The sequence below is a fragment of the Pteronotus mesoamericanus genome, unplaced genomic scaffold (genome assembly GCF_021234165.1).
Source record: "Pteronotus mesoamericanus isolate MK-2021 breed Mesoamerican mustached bat unplaced genomic scaffold, CSHL_Meso_final contig_105, whole genome shotgun sequence".
NCBI classification, from domain to species: Eukaryota; Metazoa; Chordata; class Mammalia; order Chiroptera; family Mormoopidae; genus Pteronotus; species Pteronotus mesoamericanus.
In genome coordinates, this window is record NW_026555006.1 from 4,135,132 (window position 1) to 4,160,525 (window position 25,394).

The 25,394-nt window shown below is 40.1% G+C and overlaps 1 protein-coding gene across 1 annotated transcript; it reads right to left on the reverse strand.

The window, feature by feature from the left end:
• Positions 1 to 2,110: 2,110 nt before the first annotated feature.
• ORC1 (origin recognition complex subunit 1) lies at positions 2,111 to 24,739 on the reverse strand. Its single transcript, XM_054572391.1, has 16 exons — positions 24,645 to 24,739; positions 23,889 to 24,016; positions 22,081 to 22,259; positions 20,599 to 20,917; positions 16,703 to 17,066; positions 15,683 to 15,787; positions 14,955 to 15,138; positions 13,131 to 13,228; positions 12,451 to 12,552; positions 11,844 to 12,015; positions 10,367 to 10,474; positions 9,933 to 10,082; positions 8,814 to 8,933; positions 4,313 to 4,482; positions 3,701 to 3,788; positions 2,111 to 2,305 (listed from the first exon to the last, which is right to left on the reverse strand). The coding sequence occupies exons 1-16, from the start codon at positions 24,737 to 24,739 to the stop codon at positions 2,111 to 2,113; spliced, it is 2,577 nt and encodes an 858-aa protein (XP_054428366.1).
• Between the last annotated feature and the right edge of the window lie 655 nt (positions 24,740 to 25,394).

The window sequence follows — 25,394 nt, forward strand, 5'->3', positions numbered from 1 at the left end:
ACTCTTCCAACGACTTGCCATTATAGTATGATGAACATTCTTGTGCACAACTCCTAGGTACATACGTATTTTTCTACGGCATATACCTAGGAGTGGAATTGCTGACTAAGGATTACTGCATTTCCCAGACTATATACCAAATTACCTACAAAACATTTGTTCCAGTTTACACTCCCATCAGAGAGGCGGTTGTGTTCCAATTGTTTCCTATTACCATTGAAAGGTTTGCTAGTAGATGTAAAAGGGTTTTGACTTGCAGACTTCTTTTATGTTTCCATTTCTTTGTTTCTTATTCTGTAGATGACTTATTTACACATTTTCCTTTTAAACAATTGTGTAATTCTTTAAAGTATTCTGATATTGATCCTCAGTCCATTATATGCAGTTATAAATATGTGTATATACATCAACGTGCATTTTTCCTGAACTAAGAATTGTAGACATTTCAAATATTTCATGATTATAAAAACAAAGACATTTTCCTACACAATTTATCACTCACAAAATTTACATAATACTAGTATACTTATTGTTTATAATTATATGTATCTCTTAAATATACAACCCAATCAAGATTTACAGTGCATTTAGCTCTCATTTATTTTCCTTTAGTTTAGAATAGTTCCTCCATTTTGTCTTTTGTGATACTGACTTTTTTGAAGAGGGACAGTTGCTTTGTAGAATATTTTCCCTACAATTTTGATTTAGCTGATAATTTTCTCATCAACAGATTTTGGTCAAAAATTTCTGGCAAGACCACTACAATATTACATGGGCGATATTTTTCTCATGAGGATGCTTTAGATGTCAGTTTGTCTCATTGTTGGTTTCCATAGAAATATTAGAATTAACTTGCAAAATTATACAAAAACCCTGCCAAGATTTTGATTGGAATTGATTTGTATTTAGAGATTAATTACATCTTTTTATTAGCTTTATTCCTAGGTATTTTCTATTTCTTGTGCCATCTGAGTCTTTTTCATTTAAAGACTTGTTTTTATAAATGGGACCTTTTTAAAATTTACATATTCTAACTATTTGTTGCTGGGGATTCCTTACCACTAATATTATTTCCAGCATTTCTTTCTTATACACTATTTGTTTTATTCATGTTATTCAAAAGTTAAAAGATACATAAGGACATTCAGTGAAAGTCTTCCTCTAACCCCTGATCTAGCCATCCATTTCTTTCCCAGAGGCAACCAATAAACCAAATCCTTACATATTCTCCCAGAACTATTTTATACAAGTAATAGTATGCACATATTTATATATGAAGGGGGACCAAAAAACCCTCTTGAATTTATTTATAAAAAATTCTTACATGTTTAAACTTCAGTCACCTTCAAAGTACTCTCCATTTAATGCAATACACCTATCAAAACGGTTTTTTCACTGCTCAAAACAGTTTTTGAACTTGTCAATTTTGATGCCTTTTAGTCCTTTTGCCATTTTTTGTTTCACCTCTTCCACATGGGCAAAACATTTCCCTTTGAGAAGTTTTTTCATCCAGGGGAACAAACAAACAAACAAAAGTTGGTTGGGACAAGAACCGGTGAATAGGGAGGGTAGGACACAGGGGTCATGCCGTTTTTGGTCAAAAATTGCTGAATACTCAGTGCAGTGTGGACAGGTGCACTTGTAAATCATCCATCATGAAACGGGCAAACACTTCAAGAGTGTTCAGAAAAAGCCAAATATATAGCCTCTCATAACGCCAGCTGATGCACTGATACAGGTGGGTTCCCAGAACACTCACCTCGCAGGGGAAGCCTGTACTACAAAGGGCCTTCCCTGCAGAAGATAATGCCAGGTTTTTTGGGGTCCCCCCTCATATATGGTATGTTACCATTAAATAAGTGGCAGGGCTACTAACAAAAGTCAGAAGGGGGGCCTATTGTAGGAAGAATGGTTTGGTTTTACAATCTGATGTTTGTAATGACTATAAATTTTCTAAACACTGTGGAAGAAGCAAATTAGTTAATAGAAAATTCCAAACTACACAGTAGCCATTTCCCTTCAGTATACTTTGCTACAGTTCCATGTGCTTACAAAAAGAAAATCAGGCTCTTTAAAAACAGCAGCTCACAGTACTTCCTCGTGAAGCCCCTCACTCTTCCTTCAGGGCATATAGCACATCGCCCTGGCTAATGTTGAGTCGCACGCGAAGGAGCAGGTCATTCCTGCTGGGCTCCACAAGGAGGAGGCGGCAGGAGCCCAGGTGAGAGCACACTGCCATGGTCTCTGACATGGTGGGGTACGGGAGGCCCTCCATCCTGCACAGGTCTACATGTTGCCTATACACCTAGAAACAAAAAAGCAAATCCAACGTCAGCTGCTGGAAAAGTTAAAAGAAAGATAGTTCTAGGTCTGTATCGGATCATTCATTTCTTTTGGGGAAGTCAGACACTTCCTGGCCAGGATAATACCTGAGAAGGCATCCACGAGTGCCTCAATGGAGCACTAATGAAGGGCAGGACGCAATACTGACTGTGGCATCAGAGGATAGCAGGTCTGAATCCTAGTTCTACCCATTACCTAAATATGACACCTGGGCAAGTTATCTCACTTTTTGAGCTTCAGTTTTATTTATTAAATGTATCTATCTCTTGAGTTAATAGATATAAAATGTCTAATACTGAGACTGTTATACAGACAGTCATAGTATCCAGGGCTCAGAGTTCCACAACTGAGATCATCATAATTCAAGTCAAATTTTGCTATAAGGCGTTTTGCTTAATAGATCCAGTGTACAGGTGCCAAGACATGACCCTTTCAAAAGCACAAAGGTACAAAGACAATACTGAATAAACAGGGGCAGGAGGGTAGGTGGAAACTGATTCCTACCCTGGAATCCCACGTAGGTCAGGCAAGTCTGTAGTGCCTTCTGGTCACTCTCTCTTCTATTTATAAATCAATCCCCCACCCCCAGCCCCCACCAATACCAGAAGCTTGCCAGGAGCAGAGATATTAGCCAATTCAGACTGGGGTTCCTAGCTCACGTCACAGTTAATGAGATATTGTAGATGTTCAGGAATTGTTTACAAACTAAGTGAAAGCCACTCTCTGCAGAAGAGCTGTTTCAGGCTCTAAGAAGGAGAATAATGGGTAAAACATGATCAGCAACTAAGTGTTTAAGAAAGAATTTAAATAAAAGCTGAAGGGTAGTCAAGAAGTATCTAGAAGGAAAATGTTTTCCTATATGTCTGAAAACACACTCATAGACAAACATACACACTCCCAGGTAAACACTCAAACACCCTTAACAATTCATCTTCTAAGGGAGCCATTGCCTACGGACAAGTTTTAAATAAACCACTCTAAGGCATAAGCCCGCATGCTTCCTTTTATTTGATGTTATTGAAACTATGCTCAAAGAATGTTCAGAATGACCTTTGTGATTTTAAACATAGCTTATTCTGAAAGTCTGGCCCCTATCATGGCAGTAATTCTTGACGTGTTCATCTTTGAACCTCCTACTCCTAAAACAGTATCTGGCACATAGTAAACCTTCAATCTAGTGCGTAGAAACCAGTTGCTACAGGTCTTTTCTCATGCAACTCAAAATATCATATAAAAATGGTTTGAAGTTGTTTAGCATTATCAGGCTGTCACAAATTGTTACCCAGTGACTGAAATGCCCGCGTATTTTTAATGCACTAGACCAAAATCTAGGAGGATTTGAAAAAAGATCAATCACCTGTTGAAATGTTGCTTCCTCCAGTCCTGATCGACGGAATTCTGCAAGAATGGCTCTCAGGAAGCTCTGTTCCATAACAGAGGAATTTCTTAAAGAAAATGAAGAGATGTGAATTCTCAGTAACTGGCTACACCAACACTGCAAGGAAAGCCAAATAAAGCTTTTCTGCATCTTTACAGACAGAAAAAAAAACTGGGGACTACTTCCTCTTGAATTATTCAGTAAGGGTCCCCCTGACCTCCTAAAGTCTTAAAATGATATAATAAGTGCCACTTTGGAAGTAAGGGACACAGCAACTGCATCTGGAAAGGGACCAGCACCCCCTTTCATGAGCTGAGTATATCCATCAGTGTGTGACAAGTAGCCTCTTCTTGTTCCTACAACACTTTACTAAACACCTACAGTGTAACCCAATTCATGGAAATTCTTCTATTATACTAGGTTTAGATTCCTGACTATGCCCCTTAAGAAAAGGACAGTGTCTTCAGCAAATGCAGGCTGAGTGAGTAAAAGCTTCGAAAGGGAAACATGGTTCCATGGCCTTCCCAGACTGTGGCCCTCTACAGTGGGCTTCCAAAGAAGGTTCAGGGTCAGGAAGCAGAAGCATCTTACTTGATGGCAGTAATGTACGGCGAGGAAAACATCTCATCCACTGCTTCCAGTAAGTGGGCTACCGTGACCAGGCCAGGGGAGTCAGGCTTCTGGCAGGAGAACTCGCAGATCTCTGTGGCGCGCCTACAAATGTCCAGGCAGCGTCGTGCATCTCCAGAGAGGGCTGCCACCTACAAGAGGGAACATTTTATTTCTTGACATCCTCTTGCCATATTGGCCCAGGAGAAAAGCCAACAGATTCTGTGTTCAGCTAAAAAAAGAAAGGCAATGCTGGGAATGGACTTAAGTCTGAAGGTAATCACTCAGTCCTGGTCGGGAACCTGGAAGAAACTCAGATACAACTTATCGCGGGCACATGCTGCTTAACAATGGGAAAGTGCTCTGAGAAATGCGTTAGGTGATTTCGTTGCTGTGTAAACACTGGAGTACACTTACACACACCTACATGGTATAGCCTTTTTAGTAGAAAAAATATACCTAAAATAATGATGAATAGTATAGTAAATACATAAGCTAGTAACATAGTCTTTTATTATCAAGTACTGTGTATTATAAATTATTATATATCCTATACTTTTACACAGCGAGCAGCACAGTGGGTTTGTTTACAGCAGTATTACCACAGACACCTGAGTGCTACGATATCACAACAGCCACAATATCACTAGGCAATAAGGATTTTTTTAGCTCCATTATAATGTTATGGGTCCACTGTTGTATATGCGGTCCTTCATTGACCAAAATGTCATTATGCAGCACATAACTTTATACTGTGCCTGGGACTCTTTACTAAGCCCAAACCTTTGTCTTGGTTTTATAAATAACTCCACAGTGTAAAACGCAGAAATTCTCAGCTTTATTTAATATTCAGGACCCATGGCCCATGATCACGTTGAAACATCTGGAAATATACGCGTCCTCATTCCTTGCAGGGAGAGAAAAATGTCCCCATAGAAGCTGCCAGCTAAGGCCAAGAGGGTAAGGTGGAGCCTGTTTTGGAGGTAAAGCCGCAGCTGAGCCTACTTTACAGCATCTGGTGAATTTTGGAGACTGCCTGGTAAATGGCTCAACAACCAGAATCAAGAGGGAAGGAGGCTGCAAATCTGGGGAACCCAGAGGAATCTGTGGTTAGGCGACTCAGACCAACCCACACGGCCAGCAGCTCAGCTGTTGCTCCTTCCTTTTCATGTGCACAGAGGCTGAGGGGCTCCTGGGCTCCTTTCATAAGGAATCCTATCCTCCCTCTCAAGCTTATTTAGGCCACTTGCAATTTAAATTTCACTGAGGGAAATCTTGGACTCACTGTGGCCTGCACCCCCAGTACTTGCCAATAATCCTGACCATTCGCCTGACAACCATCAGGGGCGACAACATCCTGCCAGGCAACATGCCAAAATGATTATTTCCGTCTAAAATAATTGACAAAATAAAAGTTTGTCAAAAGCAAATTGTATAGGTGTATATATACATACACACACACAAACACAAAAACATTAAAAATTATTTCTGGGAAGTGGGATTACAGGAGTTTTAAAATGTTTTGTGTATATTTGTTTTCAGACCTTAAATTTAAGACATTCAAAACAAAACAAAAACTCACTTTTCCAGTAACCCAAGACAGAAACATGAGTATCATCTTATATTCTTCCCTTCCTGTAATCTCCCACATCTGGCTGGTAAGAATGCCCTGTGGATGTTTCCACCCAATCACTTCTTTCCTCTGATTACCATTCCTATGGCTTTGGGAAGCAGTACTGTGTTGATAGCATGGACTTCAGCTGCTGAAGAGGCCTAAAAACAAAATGCACAGGGGACCCTGGGAGGCAAGAAAACGCCCGAAATAGTTCTGAGACTATCTGTGAATCTTGGTGACTGTACGCATCCTTTTGGACTGGTGTTGGGGTGATGGAGACAAAAGAAAAAGCTGGGGCCCACCCAACATGCAATCTAAAAGAAGACCTTGTAGGATCTTCGGACTTGACCTCAGTACGGGGGTGAACTGGAGACCCGTCATGCAGAAGGGATGGCAAGAAAAATAACCTGTTTTGACCTTGGTCTAGTTGATGTAGGGTAAAAAAACTGTCTTTGTAGTCACAACCCTCCACATGGATTTGTAGCTCACACTTATGTGCATCTTCTAAAGAACTCAAAGGGAAAATTTTTGTTTCAGAATGGTCCCGGTTGATAATGCCCCTTGGTAACTGACAGAAGCAAAAACAAATTCTAAATGAACTCAACTTCAACCCAGGCCTCAATTAATTCTCAGATAAAGCTCTAAGGAACATAAGCATACAGAAAACAAAACAACAAAAAACAAACAAGGTACAATAACAAGGAAACAAAGCCATATATGCATGGGAACCAGCAATCAATAGAACTGGACTCACAAAGACTTTCTAACTATAGGATACAGAATACAAAATAGATATGTTCCTTTATATATAAAGAAATAAAAGCATTTTGAAATTGCAGGTATAAGTTTTGGGTAAAAACAACATTCAAATATGATGCCTTCTGAAACCTTATTAAAGGACCAAGAACCATAAAAGGAAGGGGAGCAATAGCAGTAAACAATATAATTCCGCAGCTGAAAAGAGGTGGCAGAGTAATGGTTGACTTAACAGACTGAAGAAACCCAATTTTCTTCAAATCCAAATTATACTAAATCCAAATCCAAAGAGCAAATCCAAATTATACTAAAAATCTACAAAATGCTCAGGTTTAGCAGTATTGGAATTAGAGATAAAGGGGGAAGTTTGGCTAAAATTTGGAGCGTTAAGAAACTGATGCCCTAGACAAGGAATCGGCAAACTATGGCCTGCCACACAGTTTTGTAAATGAAGTTTTATTGGAATACAGCTATGCACATTCCTTTACCTATTGTACATGGCTGTTTTTGGTGATGCAAGGGCAGAGCTGAATAGCGGTGGTAGACCATTATGGCCTGTAATGCCTAAAGTATTTACTGCCTGGTCCTTCACAAGAAAATGTTTGCTGACCCTTGCCCTAGATCCTCTCTCATTTCATGTTCTTGGATGAACATTAGGACCACTGAGGGGAGGGACAGTTTAGGGCTTGGTAAGAAAATTTTGTGCGTTGTTAATTTGTACTGTTTGCATAAAACTCCTTGCCCTGGAGATGGTCCCTCTTGTACTATGGCAGGAGGCCCATGATTTATTCTCAAGCAAGAATATACAAAGTCTCTAGATCAGAGACACTAGGAATTATTGCAGGGAAGCGGATGTCCCTCAACATTTGCATGCTGAACTCTGACTCCAGCCCACCTCGCCCACCCCAAAACACTGCCCTCCAGGTGGCACACAGGAAGGCTACTGTGGGAAATCTGGCCATTCCAATGGGAAACAAGTAAAGGTATCAAAATTGGCCAATCAGATTATCCCAGTGAAGCTCCCAATGAAGAAGTTCCTTCCACTCATGTGCTCAAGGCTCCCAGTAAGCTTTGTGATTTCCATTCTTACACCTGAGTGGACAACTAAGACATCTGAGGGAAGTGACAATGCAAGATAAACCAACAGACAAAAGTATCTTGGAAGAAAAGGAAGAAGACAACTTCAAATAAATAGGGTGACATAAAAAAATGACCATTCGGAGGAATAAAAAAAAAAGAACTTTTAGAAACTGCATGATGGCAGAAGTAAAAAACTCTACTCAATAGAAGGGTTTGATCGTAACTTTAAGGATCTCTCTGAGAAAGCAAAGCTTGGAGTCAAGTACCTATCTGGCTCACCTGACCCCAGAACGTAACACAGTAAGTAGCCAGCTCCGAGCAGGTGTTACAGACACGTGCTGCTGCTATAGGCATTCAGAGTTCTCAGGCAAGACACTAGAAACAGAAATATGTTTGTGATTCTTATAAATGCTGAAATACTGTGGATGTGTGGTTTTTTGCATTCAACTTGAGATATTTAACCCATTTTACTCTTCAGCAGTCTCAGAGACTAGTCTTAGTGGAAGCTGCTTGCATTCTCCCAGTGAGCCTGGAGGATGTAGGCAGTCCAAATCTCATACCTAAGCCAGGCATGTTATAGACATGGTTGAATTTAATTCTCTCAATGACCCTCTGAGGTGGCTAGTTATCAGTCCAAGTTTTAGAAAAGTAAACTAAGGCTCTGAAAGTTTTAAAGTATTGATAACTTTCCTATAACCTTCCACATGCCTATTAAGTGTTAAAGCCAGAATTCAAATGAGGCATCTATTGAATTATTCTGTCTTTTTCATTCCATAAAGCTGCCTGCTTCCTGAATCAATCTTAATTTGTATATAAGCCCACCATAGTCATAGCCTTCTAAACAATTATACAACAAGATTTCAGGAATTTTCCAGAACTTTGTTTCTACATTTTATACTTGCTTTTATAGGACTTCCTAAATTTCTCTTCATCCTCAGGGCACCCAGCACAGGACCTCACTCTGACAGGTGCTTAGAAAAGAAATGCTGGCTGGTTTGTAAGTACGGCTAGGAGCTCCGTAGTGTGACCTACCTTCCTGGCCACCAACTGGATGGCATCGTCCTCAAAGGCCTTTAAATGTGTGAGTCGGGACACTAGGATCTGCTGCAGCTGCCTGTAAGTGTAAGGCTGGAAGCACATCCTGGTGAGACCCTGGGGAGCCAAGATGACAAAGAAACAAGTTCACTCATTGCCCTCTCTGATAACCCTGGTGAAGTTACCCATTAGTTCCCAGACCCAATTTCTAGGTCCCAAAATCTAGGTTACAGATTTCATGCTGGGACTACCACTGCTTCCAGCTCTTCATTACTGACAATGACCAGTGGCATCCTGTAGAGCAGTACTTCTCAACGCCTTTTCATGTAGTTTTAAAGATCCTTTTTTTCTATGAAATCACTGAGAAGTAAATAGAAGTAGAGGTGCTCCAATTAAAGTGGGCGGGAGGATCTGCTCTATGATCTGTATAGGCAGAGCTCCTGGCTTCACTCATCATGCTCAGAAGTACCTGATGCTGCGCTTTGAGCTGAACCATGTGCGGGTCCAGAAGGGCAGAGACCACATCTGCCTTGTGCACTGCCCTGCTCAAAGCATCTAACACTGCCTGGCAAGGGCGAGTGCTAAAATACACTTTAAAAATGATTAAACCTCCAGGGTTCTGCAGTTTCAGAGGGAACAGATTAGCAAAACAAAATATGTTTGCAGCAAATCATACAATGGTGATGTATTTAATTCCAATTTAAAATGGCAAGAATTTCAGGAACTGTCTTTTCTTTCTTTCTTTCTTTCTTTCTTTCTTTCTTTCTTTCTTTCTTTCTTTCTTTCTTTTTTAAAGATTTTATTTATTTTTAGAGACAGGGTAAGGGAGAAAGAGAGGGAGAGAAACAATTATGTGTGAGAGAAACAGCAATTGGCTCCCTCTCACATGCCCCCAACTGGGGACCTGGCCCGCAACCCAGGCATGTGCCCTGACTGGGAATCGAACTGACCTTCCAGTTTGCAGGCCAACACCAAACCCACTTAGCCACACCAGCCATGGCAGGAATCACATTTCTTACTTTTCCTGTTTAATTTCCTATGCATTCATTTTTGCAGAACTCCTTGGTCCAGCTTCTGGATCTATAAGAACAGCTCAAGAATGGCCCTAGGACCTACCAGGCGGCTGGACACCCGGTTCATCATGATGCGCTCTGGCAGGTCCATGGTGTTGGCAATGGTCAGGACCACTAGCCGGGCCTCCTTGTGAGTGGGCCAGTCAAAGAGATTGTACATTATGTCTTGTTTCTGAGTCCACAGAAGATCAAGCTGCCAGGGAAATGGAGAGAGATGTAGGGTCAACCACAGAGACTGAGCCAAAGCCCCAGAATGAAGGCCCTGTTACCACTGCTTTAGCTGCATGTGCGTCTCAGGTCATGTCACCAGAGCAGCAAGGAAGTCAATGGATACGCGCCTCTCGCAACCAGATAACAGGCTAAGATGAACGAAGAAGGGAGCCAGAACTTCCCTCCCACCCAGTTACTTGCTCCCAAAACATCACAGTCAAGAACCATGCCCCTCCTTTACCAGCCCTCCTGTGGGCACCTCCTTACCTCATCCACAAGCAGCACAGTGGTTTCCTGAGAGGGTCCTTGGGTGCAAAATCGCTTTGCCAGCAGTTCTACTGCATGGTTAGCTGTTGCCTTTTGGCCTGTCATCTTCTGCATTGGGGGAAAATAAGTAGTAAACTTTAAGGATTTTACTCCCCTGTGAAGAGAGGAGGCTATTTAGTCTCAGGACTTCAGGATCCTATACTCTGCCTTCCACTCTAGTCTAACCTAAACATGGAAGGAGAAGAGAAGGCACTAAAACAGAAGATAAAGTCTGTGTGATTGAAATGCAAATGAGCCAGACTGGTCCCATAAAACACTCCAAAATCACTACTGTATGACTCTATTTATAACCAGACATTATTTGTTACAAGATAACAACTTATGAACAAAAGAGGCGCAAAGTCTGGCCTACCTCTAACTCTTTTTCTGTAGTTTGCCACACTGCCTCCTATGTGCGAATGGTTTCCACCATGTAAGTACTGGCTTCCTGTCATCCATATCGAGCGCCTAGACTTTAAGGTCCTTGAGGACAGAGATTCTGCCTTCTTTGCCCTTGCTACCTCTGCACAAAGAGCAATGCCTGGTATGTTGAATATATTTTTGGCCCTGGCTAGCGTGGCTCAGTGGATTGAGCACTGGCCTGCAAACCAAAAGGTCACTGGTTCGATTCCCAGTCAGGGCACATGACTGGGTTGTGGGGCCAGGTCCCCTACTGGGGGCGTGCAAGAGACATCGGGTCCATGTTTCACTCACACATTGATGTTTCTCTTCCTCTCTTTCCCTCTTCCTTCCCCTCTCTCTAAAAATAAATAAATTAAATCTTTAAAAAATATATTTTGGGGTTGGCCAAAAAGTTCTTTTGGTTTTTCCCATAAGATGGCTGTAGTAGCACTTCAAATGAAGTCTTTAACTTCATTCGAAACAATTTTGTTAGATTTTATTGTGACAGCTGTCATACTAGCATGCATTTAAAAAAAAAAACACTTCAAAATTGGTAAATTTTTGTGTAGCCATTTTAATATTGAAGATGGAAGAAAATAAACATTTTAGGCATATTATGCTTTATTTCTTCAAGAAAGGTAAAAATGCAACTGAAATGCAAAAAAAGATTTGTGTCGTGTATGGATAAGGTGCTGTGAGTGATCAAATGTGTCAAAAGTGGTTTGCCAAGTTTCATGCTGAGGATTCCTCACTAGACAATGCTCCACAGTCGGGCAGACCAGTTGAAGTTGACAGTGCTCAAACTGAGACATTAATTGAGAACTATCAATGTTATACCATGTGTGAGTTAGCCTACATGTTCAAAATATCCAAATCAAAAGTTATTGGTGAAAATGAAAAAATGTGTCTTTGTTTTAGGGAAAAAACTAAACGGACTTTTGGCTAACCCAATATGCACAAAATTAAATAAATATTTCTCTTTTCATGTGCCACCAAGAAACTGTGTTTTCCAAAAAACCCAAACTGCTTTGGTTACCTGCAAGATTTGCACATAGACTTGGTGGGGCTCCGTCAGCTTCATGCCATTGACTTCTATGTATTGAAAGGGAGGAACATCCTTTGCTTGGGCTGCCTGCTGCAGGGAGTGCATCACCTCATGCACAGTGGCTGTCTTCCCCGTCCCAGGCACCCCGGAGATATACATGCACCTAAGCAAAAGGGAAGACACGTGGGTTAGGTCTGTGCCAGCTGCCTCACATTATCACCAGTTCGAAGCGTGCAAATATGTGTTGAAGGAAGGACCAAGACCCTTGAAATGCGGATGTGGGGGAAGTAAGGAACACTCTTGGAAGCTGGTCAGAGCAGGACCTATTTCTATAGCATCATTGATTCCACAAGGAATGCTGCATGCAAACGGCCTATCCAAAGATGGCCAGTTTCATTTTTCTCTGAAAACAGAGTTTCTACTTCCTACAGGATGACTTTGACAACAAATGCTGCTTCAGAAGCTTAGGCTTCAGCAACAACTTTGCCTGCTCTCCTGACACTGGGGAAAGACATTTTGGTTAAACTATGACACCTGAGGGTATATGCTAGCAAAAGCCTTCTTCCTCAACCATCCTACCTGGCTCAGCATGACTCACCCTCCAGTACGGTCAAGGAGTTTGCTTTCCACAAAGTTGTAGATATCTTGGAATTCCTTTTCCCGGCAGGGAAGAGAGTCAGGAACAGCAGAAACATGCAGACTAAACAAGGGAAAGGAGAACTTTAGAAGCACTTCATTATATACTCAATAATAAATGGAAAAGATTTATCTATTGTTTCTAGATAAAACCTTGATCACAAATCCAAGGGAATGTTTCATTTTCAAATCTCTTCACATAGCCTCATAGTTAATCCCTTTCTCCACCCAAATCACCAACTCAGTGATTCTAAGCAAGGGTACCTGTCAGCTGGGAAGATTTCTCCAAACCACATGTATAGACCTCATCCCACAAGAGATTCTAATTCAATTGATTTCTGGCAGGATGTATGCTTGTATATTTTGAAAAAGTCCCAACATAGTTCTAAAGGGTACCAATAACTGAGAAGCAGTATCCTGACTAATCACCTTCCATCCCTGAGAAAATGACGGCAGTAGACTGGAAGGTTACTCCTTTTAAAACCTGTCCATATTAGATGACCCAGAAATTACTTGGGGGTGGGGGGGGGGTTGTTCTTTCTCAACACACATATTCATTTTACTCTATTAATCCTATTTCATGTGAACAAAAGCAAGGACCCATATTCTTCCTATCGGAAAGGAGCCCACGATCAGTGTTACCTTAGCCGGGCCTCCTCTAGCACACTAGCCGGCTCCTGGGCAGCCAGGTTTCGGCTGCGGATCTGGGGAGTAGCAGAATGTGGCATTCTAGGTTTGGGCTTTATTTGTGAGAGACAGAGAGAGAGAAATATATTTCAGTAAGAAAAACAAAAAATAAAGTATCATTCAGGATACATCAGCAAATCTGATTTCTGATGACCTGCTAAAAAGAAAAGAGGTGATGAATTCCTCTTAGTTCTTTTATCTATAAAGTATCCATAATTGTCCACCTCTCTCCACATATCACACACACACTTTGTTCACAGTCTAAACAAGATTTCTTTGTTCTATTTATACCCAGTATTAGGATTTGAAAACAATGTCAATCTGGGGAAAGAATGGATGAAAGTAGAGATTAAATACTATTTAAAAGAAAAACAATACTTTGAAAGAAAGACAAATTATGCAGAAATCCTAATGTTCTACCCAACTATAGAGTAGGAGGCATAAATTGGTTTGATTTATAGGATCTTCCTCTAGATTTTTTTGAAAATACGGTCAAACTTTAGCTCAAGACTTCCACAATACAGTATCTGGAGAAATCTCAACAGATTTTTCCACTCCAAACCCAGCGTCACTGCTCACTCTAGGCTAAAGCCTTCATCTCTCGTTTCCCTTGCTGCTGGCTCACTACAGCAGGCCTGCTACTGCATGGAAACATGATGTTTCCAGAGCACTCTCTTCAGTGGAGCATTTTACCTACCTACCCGCGGCTTCCAGCCAGGCTATAGAGTGATATAACAATCTCTCCACCTTTTTCTCAGGCAGAAAACGTCCTTAGACCTTGTTTACTGATTTAACATCTATTAACTTTGGAGAAAACAGGAAAGGAATAACAAAATCTTGCTGAGAAGGTATCAAAAATGTGGTGGACTTCTGACTTCTTATTTTGCTAAAGATGTCCTCACCTGTTATATCTCTTCTTCTGGGTGGGACCCAGGAGATGAAATCATAGTAGAAGGTGGCAAACTATTTGCATAATAAAGAATTCCAGGTAAGACTGCCTCAAGCCCAAAAGTGATCTATGGGATCTCCTTTCCTAGGTGTTCCAAAGAACAATATTCTTCAGAAAAAATGTTAGTTGGTCAAAGCTAACCCTACTCTAACCCTCTCCCTGAAGGTCAAAATAACATTAATAAGTTAATGTCCTTGAGAAGTCATGTGATAATGAAACCAATCTAACTTTGTGTAAACTAAACATTTCTCATACACATTTGAACACGGGAAGACTCTTTTCTTGATCATGGTACCCCCCCGCCAAGTAAGTATCGGAAGACTCCTTTCTTAATAGCTTTCAACATTCTGCTAAAGTTCCATGTAAAGCAAAGACATCCATTTATTTCTTTAATCTTAGCCATTACACAGGTCCTTACCAATACCTGAGTAAGCGCTCCCTGTTTGTCAGGTGTATCAAGTGGCACAAAGCCAACAACATGGCTCAGCAGCCCTGGATTCAATACCCAGTGAGCACTGATAATGCACAAAGCACTCTGCTGGGTTTTGTGGGAAACGCAAAGAGGAAGAGCCAGTTCTTGTCCTTCCCACTGGAAGTTTGGCTCTTAGACATTGGGTTCTGAATCTTAAATGGAACTTGTATTCAAAAGTCACTATCTACTGGATTCATTTTCAGCCCTAGGGCTCATGAATATTCTGAGTGAAATAGCTTTGAATATAACAGACCTGTGTTCAGAATCCAGCTACTAGTAATAGAGTGACCCCAGCCATCACAATTTTTAAGTTAAGAAAGGGACGCTTCACTGGAAAATAAAGTTAAAAGAACCTTACGATTTTTTTTGGTGTCTTAGAGAGGGTCTGTAAGGATGACTTCGTGGAAGAGTGTAGGTTCCTGGGTGTTCTCCTCGGAAGGGGTGGTGTCGAAGCCTCTTCCTTCTCACTATCAGAGTCTGAAATCTCCGCTGCCGGCAGAAACTCCTCCTCTTCCTTGTCATTTTTACTATCACCTAAAAACCTGAATGGTGGGGCACATTTTCTGATATTCAGTGTTTAAAGTCTAAGAAGGGCCCTAACAGGTCAGTGTAAATTAGAGATGTTGCAGAGTCTCTCTTGTGGCTAAGCAATGTAAGATGCACTCCACTTCCTTGCTACTGAGGTGCTCTGCTAAAGGCTTTATTTATAGTATTTTGTGACTCTATATTATTATTGCCATTTTATAGACAAGGAAACTGATGCTTAGAAAGCTTACATAACCTTTCGTAGGCTACACAGATAATAAATGACAAAGCTCAGTTTCAAATGCAAGACTAACAGAATCAAAGTTCAATCACATCTTAACAGTCTTACTAGGTGTGATTATGGGGCCATGTTTCTCGCCCCTTTCAAACTATGACATTTATGTGAAATTAACATAATTCCAGACATACTAGGTAAAAAGATGAATTTCGATGGAATAGCAAATAACAACCAAGAACTATAAGAGGCTTTAAGAAATAAGATTATAGATATCATAGATGGCAATGAGAAACATTTTTCTGCTAGCCAAGGAGCACTCTTACCGCAGTTGCTGCCTAATCCGATTCAAAGTCAATTGAGAACTCTTTCTTCGGATCCGATGAGGAGTGGAGGTAGCTTCATCCTGAGCTTCTGGTGGTTTTGTCTCCCTGCAAGATATCACAGCAAGGTTAAGAAAAGTAGTTTTGGGCACTAGGGATCAGCGGCAGACACTAGAATACAGTCAGGTGGCCTGACTTCCTTCTATTCCTCTTACAGGAGCTAATCACTTCGTTTGAAGTTTATAATTGAAGTTTGACTCAAACCCAGAGATCAAAATTTGCTTAAAGCTTATCATTTAAATCAGACTCACCATCTCCCCAATTAAAGACCAAAATATTCCAATCCCAGGCAGAGTTTCTTGTCTTTTTTTCTTTCTGACATATCTATGAACTCATGGTCCACCAAGCTCAAGGTTAGCAGAAATATAGCTATATATTAAATACAAAGCATTTATAAAGCAAACCTATAGTGTTTGAGGTTTCTGGGTGCTGGAGTTTCTGAGTAGGAAACACTGAAATGAGTAATTTCTGGCTCTCACATTATTTGTGGGGTCCATTATTTACAAACACTGTCTAGTGGCAAACTGTAAATTTTGTTCTAAATGCATTATCTTCTGGTACTACATGTATTTGAGATTGGTTTCCAGTTTAAAACAAAAACAAAAACAAAAACAAAAACCTAAGAACATGGCTGTTAAAATGTGTCAAAGAGCAAGTAATGAAATCCAGGGCTCTGAAGCAATTCAGGTTGGGGAAACTGTGTTCTGAAACAGTGATCCCTAAAGGACAGGTGGGTATACCAGAATCATCCAAAGAGCATTTCAAAAATGCAGATGTTTTGGCCCACCATTTGGAGACTGAAAAGAGGGTCAGAAATTTGTAATTTGGAAAAGCTCCTGGTGATTCTATGACATTCGGATTTACGACCCAATGCTCCAACTTTATTGACTGTGACCCAAACATTTCCCATCACATGAACCATCTAGATTTGCTCTGTGGGAAGGAGAGTAACATCCCAGTTACCTCTTTTTAATCTTTTCTGGTTTCAGAACCACAGAGGGCACCACCGACGACCTCTTTCCCCCGCTGGAAGGCTCAAGTGTTATTTTCTCACTGATTTCTCTGGTTTTCAAAGCTGGGACTCGGGTTCTCAAGGTCATGTGACATTCATGTGAAGCCTTCTTGTCCTCAGCACAAGAGCGTCTAAGCTCCCCAGTTTCCTCTGGGGCTTTCAGTCCTGGAGATGAGGTTTGAAGTACATCAGGATGAGACCTCTTAGAAGGTGAAGTGATCTTTGAGGCCACTTTCCGTTTAATTCTCCTGGGAGAATCCAAAGAGGCCCAGGAAGTCTGCTGGGAAATCCCAGTGTTAAGTATCATAGGGAATCCTAGGCCCAAGAGAAATCACCAGATAATACGTAAATTTTATAACCAGTACTATACACATTCCCAATATCATTATAGTTAAATTCAGTCACTGAAGGTATATGAAGACATCAGTTACCCATTTTTTGAATTATTCCATGATTTGCACTCCCAGGCCAGGTAGCTGTATTATTTTTGGTCCCTTTCCTAAATTCTGTGGGTGATTTTCCTAGTTAGAACCATAAGTTAACTATTAAGTCAGCTTTTGTAGACAATGTTGAATCAGATTTCTCTGAAGTAATTTACCATAACAGTGGTTTTCAATCAGGGGTAAAACTGCGTATCTGTAGCCCCCACGCAACAGCATTTGAAAAAAATTATACCAGTGGCTGCTGGGTAACACCAAGGCCTAGCTAGCTTTTTCTTAACTCAGGTTACACCTACCAATAGAGAGGACATGGATCCTGGGGTTAACCAGCTGGATTCAGGGAATACACAGTGAGAACCACCTTAGGATTTGCTCCTCTCTCGCCACGAGCACAGGCACCAAGAACCTGCCATTCATTCACAGACATCAGCTGAGCTGTTAAAATGGCAAGGCGTGTGCCAGGTGCTCAGAGATAACCAAAGTTGAATGAAACAATCCTGGTCCTCAACTGCAAGACACTCCAGTCTAATATGGGAGACGATATACGTAGATGTCTATAGTATGAAGAAAAATAATTGTCCTAAAGCACCTAAGTGCTAATAAAGATGGCTTTTCAGATAGAACATGAAAGAAAGGCAAAACTTCAACAGCGTCGAAAAGGGAAGGAGAGGTATATGAGGAGAATAAATGAGATCGATGTGAACTAAGACAATAAGGCAAGAAAGCACTGGGCATAGAGTTCACTTTAGTCACAGCATATGGCATGTGAGGAGTAGCAACAGATAAGACAAGAAGAGTCATGTAGTGCCTATGTATGAAGGTTTACAGTGGCTTTCTTACAATCTCCCCCAAAACTAGGAACAACACAAACGTCCTTAAACTGGGAGTAGCTATACTATGATAAATCATAATGGAATACTATATAGCAATAAAAAAGGAAGAAATTCCTGCCATATTCAGCAACATGCATGAATCACAAATGCATTATGCTAAGTTAGAGGGGTCAGACTCAAAAGGCTACACACAGTGTGAGTCCATTTTTATGCCTTCTGGAAAAGGCAAAACTACAGAAACAGTAAACAGATTGGTGGTTACCAGGAAGTGAGGGAAAGGCTGGTTGACTACAAAGAACACAAGGGAACTTGGGGGTGATGAAACTATTCTATATGTTGATTAGGGTGGTAGTTACACATTCTCTATGCATTTGTAAAAACTTGTAGAACTGTTTTTACACTTGCACACCATAGAGAAAAATTTTGCTATATGTAAATTATACCTCAATAACTCTGACTTTAAAATGCTCTAGGGCCAGATCTTACAAGTCTTTGAACATGAAGCTAAAATGATAAAACTTTTTGGTAAATATGAGAACAACTCAGGTTATCAATTAATATAAAAATGTCCTAATATTCCGGTCTCCTTCATGCCTCATTTTTCCATCGTTCTGTCAAAAACAATTCATCTAAACTATTTTCCTCATATCCTCCCTCCTCTAATTATGTAACTGGGTCAATTTCTTACTCTAACTTTCAATGTCCTACAAAATCAACAGTCAAAAAATACTGCAATTATTTCTGAATGGTGATATTACAGATTATTCCTTTATAGTGTTTCTGCATTTCCCGAATGTTTTATATATTTATATTCAGTTCCTAAACACACACTGTACTAAGGAGCTATCAAAACTACAAACAACTTATACCCAACAGACTTGGCATCTAGCATAAAAATTCAAAAAGACTAATGACACATAACAAGAAAAGCTCTCAGAACAGCCAGAGTGGCTTTCAGATACATTATACGTGAAAAAAGAAAGATGGAAAATAATATACCCAGTACGCTACCCTACGGAATACTGAGTAAGAATGGAAAATAAAACTATATTCATGTTTGTATGTATGTGTGTATATGTGTGTGTGTATGTATGTGTTTATACATATGATTTTTGCAAAAAAAAAAAATTAAATTAAAAAACCACAAAATAAACCAGAAACTAATAAAACTGATCACCTACAAAATATGGTAGAAACAGGATGTGAGGGTAAAGGACTAGGGTTTCTCTGATTACATTTCATTTGTTTTAAATAGTTTTGACTTTTTAACCATGTTAACATTTTACATGACTGAAAAAATAAATCAAAGATGGAAAAGCCCTAAAAATAAACAGGAATAAAAGAACCTAACTGTATATCACCAATTATGTAAATATCAGAAGAAAAAATTTAATCAACTTTACTCCCTCAGTGGAATATATTTCAAAGGCATAAAGTATTACAAATACATTTTTAACTTTTACTTGGTAAGTCTACTGCTGGCAGTAGTATTCGTATAGCTACTGTGAAACTCTTTCATGTGTATCAGGCTTGCTCTTGGGAACCAGGGCTCTTCTTCCTAAAGAAGGGGGATACAATTATGGTTTATGGGAGGAAGAGGAAGGGCCCTATGGTCTATAGATTAGTCAGTATGATTTCAAGAGTTTTAAAATATATGTTTCTTAACTCTTCTACTGGGGTTCTAAAAGCAGTGTCACCTTAGTAGCAGAGATCTTAAAAAAAATAGCTCATTACAAGACTCAGTATCACTAATCATAGAGAAATATAACAATGACATACCATCTCATACCTATTAGGATGGCTACATCAAAAATGAAAAATGACAAATGATGGGCAGGAGGTGGAGAAATAGGAACCATTGTGTATGGGTAGTGAGAATATAAAATGGTATGGCTGCTATGAAAAACAGTATGATGGTTCCTGAAAATATTAAAAACAGAATTATTATACGATCTAGTAATTCCACTTCTGTATATATACCCAAAGAAAAACAGGGATTCAAGCAGATATTTGGATACCTGTATTTACAGCAGCATTAGTCACAACAGCCAAAAGGTGGAAGGAACCCAAATGTCCATTCACAGACAAATGGATAAATAAAATGTTTTATATACATACATACAACAGAATATTTATTTCAGCCATAAAAAGGCAGGAAATTTTGACACATAATACGATACGGATAAACCCTGAGGATATTACGCTAACTTAAATAAAACCAGTCAGAAAAGGACAAATACGGTATCATTCCACTTCTATGAAGTGTATTGAGAGGTCAAATTCAGAGATAGGACGTAGAATGGTGGCTGCCAAAGGACGGAGGAATGAGAAGTTATTGTTTAATGGTTGGAAGATGATGGTGATGGCTGTACAACAGTGTGAACATATTTAATGTCAGTAAACTGTGCACTTAAAATAGATTAAAATGTTGAATTTTCTGTTATATATATTTTAACACATACCCAATCTGCACCGGGCCCACTGTTGAACTAACTTAATACTGTAGTATGAATTAGTATTTTACCATATTCCTTTAGCCTCAGTGTTGCCCACTGTGACCCATTCCACACTTACTGCCAAGCTCTAGCCTCTTCCTTGCCCTTGGGGTAACAGGATGGGTAGGAGTTTGGTGAGATTTGGAGGTGGAGTGCCTTGATTCAATCCTTCTGACCATACGCTCCGCTGTGGTCCAAGAAGGGCTTTCTATGCTGTTAGTCTTGGCTTCCACGGGCTTCCAGCATCTAGGACTGCCTTCCTGTAGCTTATCCAACTCTGCAAATAGTTCTGGGGATAGTGGTCTGAAGTTCTTCTCATTCCAAGACAGTTTCACAAAGAGCGTCTTCTCATTTTTCAGATCCATAGGTAACATTTCATCTGGGGCTAAAGCTACTACCTGAATTTAGGAAGTACAAGTAAATAGAAAGCAATGAGGACCAAAATACCTATGGAATGCCCCATGAGAGCTATGATTACAAAGCATTTAATTCTGTATTCTTATCTAGAACGTTACTTTTCCAAACTAAAGAGGCACAGCCATAGCACAGGATATTTCCAGACTCCTCCATGCTGATATCCATGCCCCATGCTGCTTTCTTTTCCAGACCATTCTTTTCAGCCATGCCAAATTTCCCTGCAAAACTTCTCTAAGCATGCTCCACTGCTCAACAGTCTACAATGGCTCCGCATTATAGCAAGATCAGATTACTTAAACTGATTTTCAATGCCTTCTAAAATCTGGCCCCATTTTACCTCCTGAGTGCTCAGTACTCTTCAAAATGGTTTTCCATCTAGCTGAGCTTGACTTGTCACAGTCCTGCTCATTCTCACCATCGTGCTCCTGCCGAAACACCCACTTCCCTCTCTGCCTTTCCAAATCCACCCATCTTGCTGCTCCAACATCTACATCTGGCTTTCCTTCCTTCACTCGGGGCCCTGATTGGAAAAATCTGACTACAGTCATGCCAGACCAAGTCTTTCTGCACTACCATGAAACCAACCACCTAACCACCATGAGACCACACTTCCCACCATGTTCTAATCTCATTTGGGGCTTGAAGTAGCTCAAGGAATAGCCCATATCTTAGTCTCTAAACCAGTGTCTCAATTCAGCCTACAGTTCACTGGACCCTGATTTATCATAAAACTCCACTAACACAAATTTGCCCGTAGTAACTAGTAACTAGCACTCTTTGTACTGATTAACTGCAGGTGAAGTCCTCATTTAAGCAAGTGTATTCAACTTCTTGCAATGCTTCATGCCTACCACAATCATAGCTAAGTGTAATTTCCCACTGAGGTACATTTGCTATTTCTTATTCATCCCTCAGGTCACAACCTAAATATCAATCCCTCCAGGAGGCTCCTAACACATGATAAGTGCTCTCAGTAAATATCTGTTGAGTTGAAGAAGGTAGACAAGCAGGGAAGACGACGAATAGCAAAAAGTGCATTTCCATGGGGTAAGTTAGAGTCAGCAATAATTTTTAGGGACACGCAGTTTAGCAGGCAGACAGAACTAAGCTTCAAGAGAGCACTGAGAGTCAAGGTATCACCTACCCGCACAGGGCCAATGATGGTCTCAGCATCAATGTTGCTGTCACAGGCAGGGTAATCATACCAGAATATCTCCTGTGCATCAGGCTTTCGACCCAGCAAACGCTGTCTACCAACAGGGATTTCACAGAATCGGATAAACCACTGTACTCGAGCACGTTTCTTGAAATGAGGTTCAGAATCTAGGAGGGAGATAGAAAAGGGAAGGTTAAGAAAATGGAGAGAATATTTTATTAAGCACTTCATATGTGTCAGACACTGTTGCTAAGCACTTGGCGATACTTGATTAACCTATTATTTTAATCCTCACAATAACCCTACAAGGTAGGGGCAATGGCTATCTCCCTTCTACAGGCAAAGTAATCAAGTTACAGGGACCTTAAAAAAATCTGTCAATGGTCACAAGAACAGCAGTAATCTGACCCAACCCAGGACCCAAGTTCTCCTCACTTTGCTCCACTTCCTAATGGTGGCTATCAGTCATCAAAAAAAAATTACAAAAGGCACGTGAAAGAAGCAATTCTAATCAAGGGCACAGAACAAATCTTACAAAATAGTGATTAGAAAGAAGCCATCAAACAGCAGAAAATCAAAAATCCTGGCAAGAATCACAGCGTCAGCCCCTGAGATGACTTCTGGCAAACATAGGCTTGCAATCTTCAGTTCTACCATTGTGATATACCATTAATATCACTCCATACCAGCATTAGCTCCAAATGAAAGGACATACTCTCCAGTGCCACCACCATCATCACCTCTTCTCCTTCTTAACTTTTCAGAGAAAGACTGAGGCACCACACAAGGATTCTAAAATCTGTACACAAGGGCCACTACTTCCAATACAGAAGTCCATACTGCTGAGGTGCTCCCCCTACTGGATATTAGTTTGATGAGGTTTTCCTCTATACTTCTCAAATAACCTTCCTATCCAGGTAATGTAGAAACAACTTTATCCACCCACTTTGTCAGTTCTTTCTTTTAGGCATACAAACTTCCACAAAACTAAATACCTCTCATTCCTCTTCCAGCTCTTGGCAGAGGCAGTTCTGTGTAGTTTCAAGTTCTTCTTAATCCTCCTTTTCGAGCTCTCCCCCATTCCTACCTTTTTGTGCTCTTTGCTTTGCAGCTGGTTAAAGGCTCAGAGATCAGCTGAAGCAATGATTGTGGACCTGCAGGCTCTGGTTCACACTGCTTTCCCTTTTGCTCTTCCAGTTTTAGGGGCAGTAGTGGCTTTCCACACTTACTGATCTCTGCGCAACAATATTTTTGTTCCTCCAGCCTCTTCAACACTTATACACAAGTCCCTCTGGGTAAAATACCTACTAAAGTGTTTTTGTTTTACTGACTGAACATCAACTCATACCAATTCAACTTATCTCCTTGCTCATTAAGAATTTGAATTTGCAAAATTCATTCCTAACTTTCTCCTGCCAAAATTAAAGGACAAGTCTCTAACATAGAGCAAATCACCTATTTTTTTTTCTTCCCCCTTCTTCCTGAATTCATCCTTTTGTTCCATTCCAAAAATCCTGCCTTAATGGCCAGTCTTATCCAGTCCTAAAAATAATAGAAAAGCTAAATTCTTGAGCCCCTCCCCAATCCCCTTTTATCTAATACTGTTCTAGTGAGTAAGGAAGTTCACTACGTGGAAGAGGGTATAGCTAGTGCTAAAGTGACCCCACCTCACAATCTAGGGTTCACACACTATATGCTGCTGTGAACAGAGGAATCAGTTAACTGCCTCTCTTCCCACCTAGCACTTCCCAATTATTCATGACAAGGAATGGTTTTCATCCCAACCTGAAACTCACCATCTTCAAACAGCTCAATCAATTTAGCAACATATGGATTTTCATCATCATCCCCTTCAACCAATACAAACTGTCCAACCTGGATGTGACTCTCAGTTGAACAACCATCTGACGTCATGCTCATTTCTCTAGGAAGTAAAAGGAGAATGTGTTGAAAATCACTTAGGGGGGACCAAGCTCTTCAGACCCTCTGGGCACAAAAGAAAATGTTCACTAACTATAAAATCCCCTAAATAGTTTCTCTCTGCTGATGAATTCTCCTAATAGGAAACCAAATCACCCAGTTCTATGTAAGAGTAGACAAAATGGGTTGAATAAATTGTGTAGGTATGAATGGTTAATCTAGAAGCCTTAATATGAACCCTACTTCTCTCAGTTATTAACAAAGAACAAAGGCTTCTGAAGGCATGAAAGCTGCCCAGTAACAGTTTCAAATTAATCAGGGATCCCTAGGGCTGGTAGGACATATAACAACATCTAATCCTATCCTGTTATCATGCAGAATTACATAGAATCCACTTTAAATAGATATGACTTTATCATACATATCAAACTTATTAACCTGACAATGTCCTCCTTTATCAATAACTGGTATATTTATGCTACCATTTTCTTGCATCAAACCTCTCTACAATCAATTCATAATTACTGTGCCTCAGTCCTCAATCTATAGTAACTGGAAAAGGCTACATATAAGTTATTAACAGTTTAGCCTAGAGAAGTTATATTTCCAGGACAAACAAATCAATCACTCACTTGTAGGTTTGGTAGTGTAGTTTTTGATCCAACAGTGGGTTGCCAACACACGAATAAGTCTGTCTGGTCTTCAGCCTTGTTAGGCGGTATGCCATGGCTCCTGTGTAAAAGTCACTAACTCAGAGTTAACACAAAAACACTTTGATGGATTACAGGACACAATCCCTGCCTTCAACGAATCCAACCTTCTTTTCTGCCCCCGCTACACTCCTACATCTTTTAGATGTAAAAAACATTTTTTTTTTGAAAAGTCAAGCTCTATGAAGATTAAGCAAGAGCAATTTAGAAACATCCATGTATGTCTTATATTATGTCTATTTCTTTCCATCCAGGGAAACAGGAGAGTCAAAACATAAAAAATGAAACTGCAATATAAATGTTCAAAAGTACTTATTAGGTACAAGGTACAGTGATAGGTATGAAACATCTAACAACTTGAAACTAAAACACAGTGATACAGTGGTTGATTTTAAGTGCCTCTGCAACACAAGCTAGAAAGGGAATTTATAGGGATAAACTATAAATGCACCAAAGGACAACTACTAGTGCGAAAAGCCAAGAAAAAGAGCCATAGAGACCACTGCAAGGTCTTGTGGCTACTCAGGGGAGGGATTCCTACATGGGTTTCTTGAAATGAATACTAAATAATAAGCAGATAATGATAAGATGGAATGAAATGAGGTATTCCAAGAGATGGAGGCAAAAACATGCAAAAAGTATTTGGGGGAATAGCAATGGGTTTTATTAAGT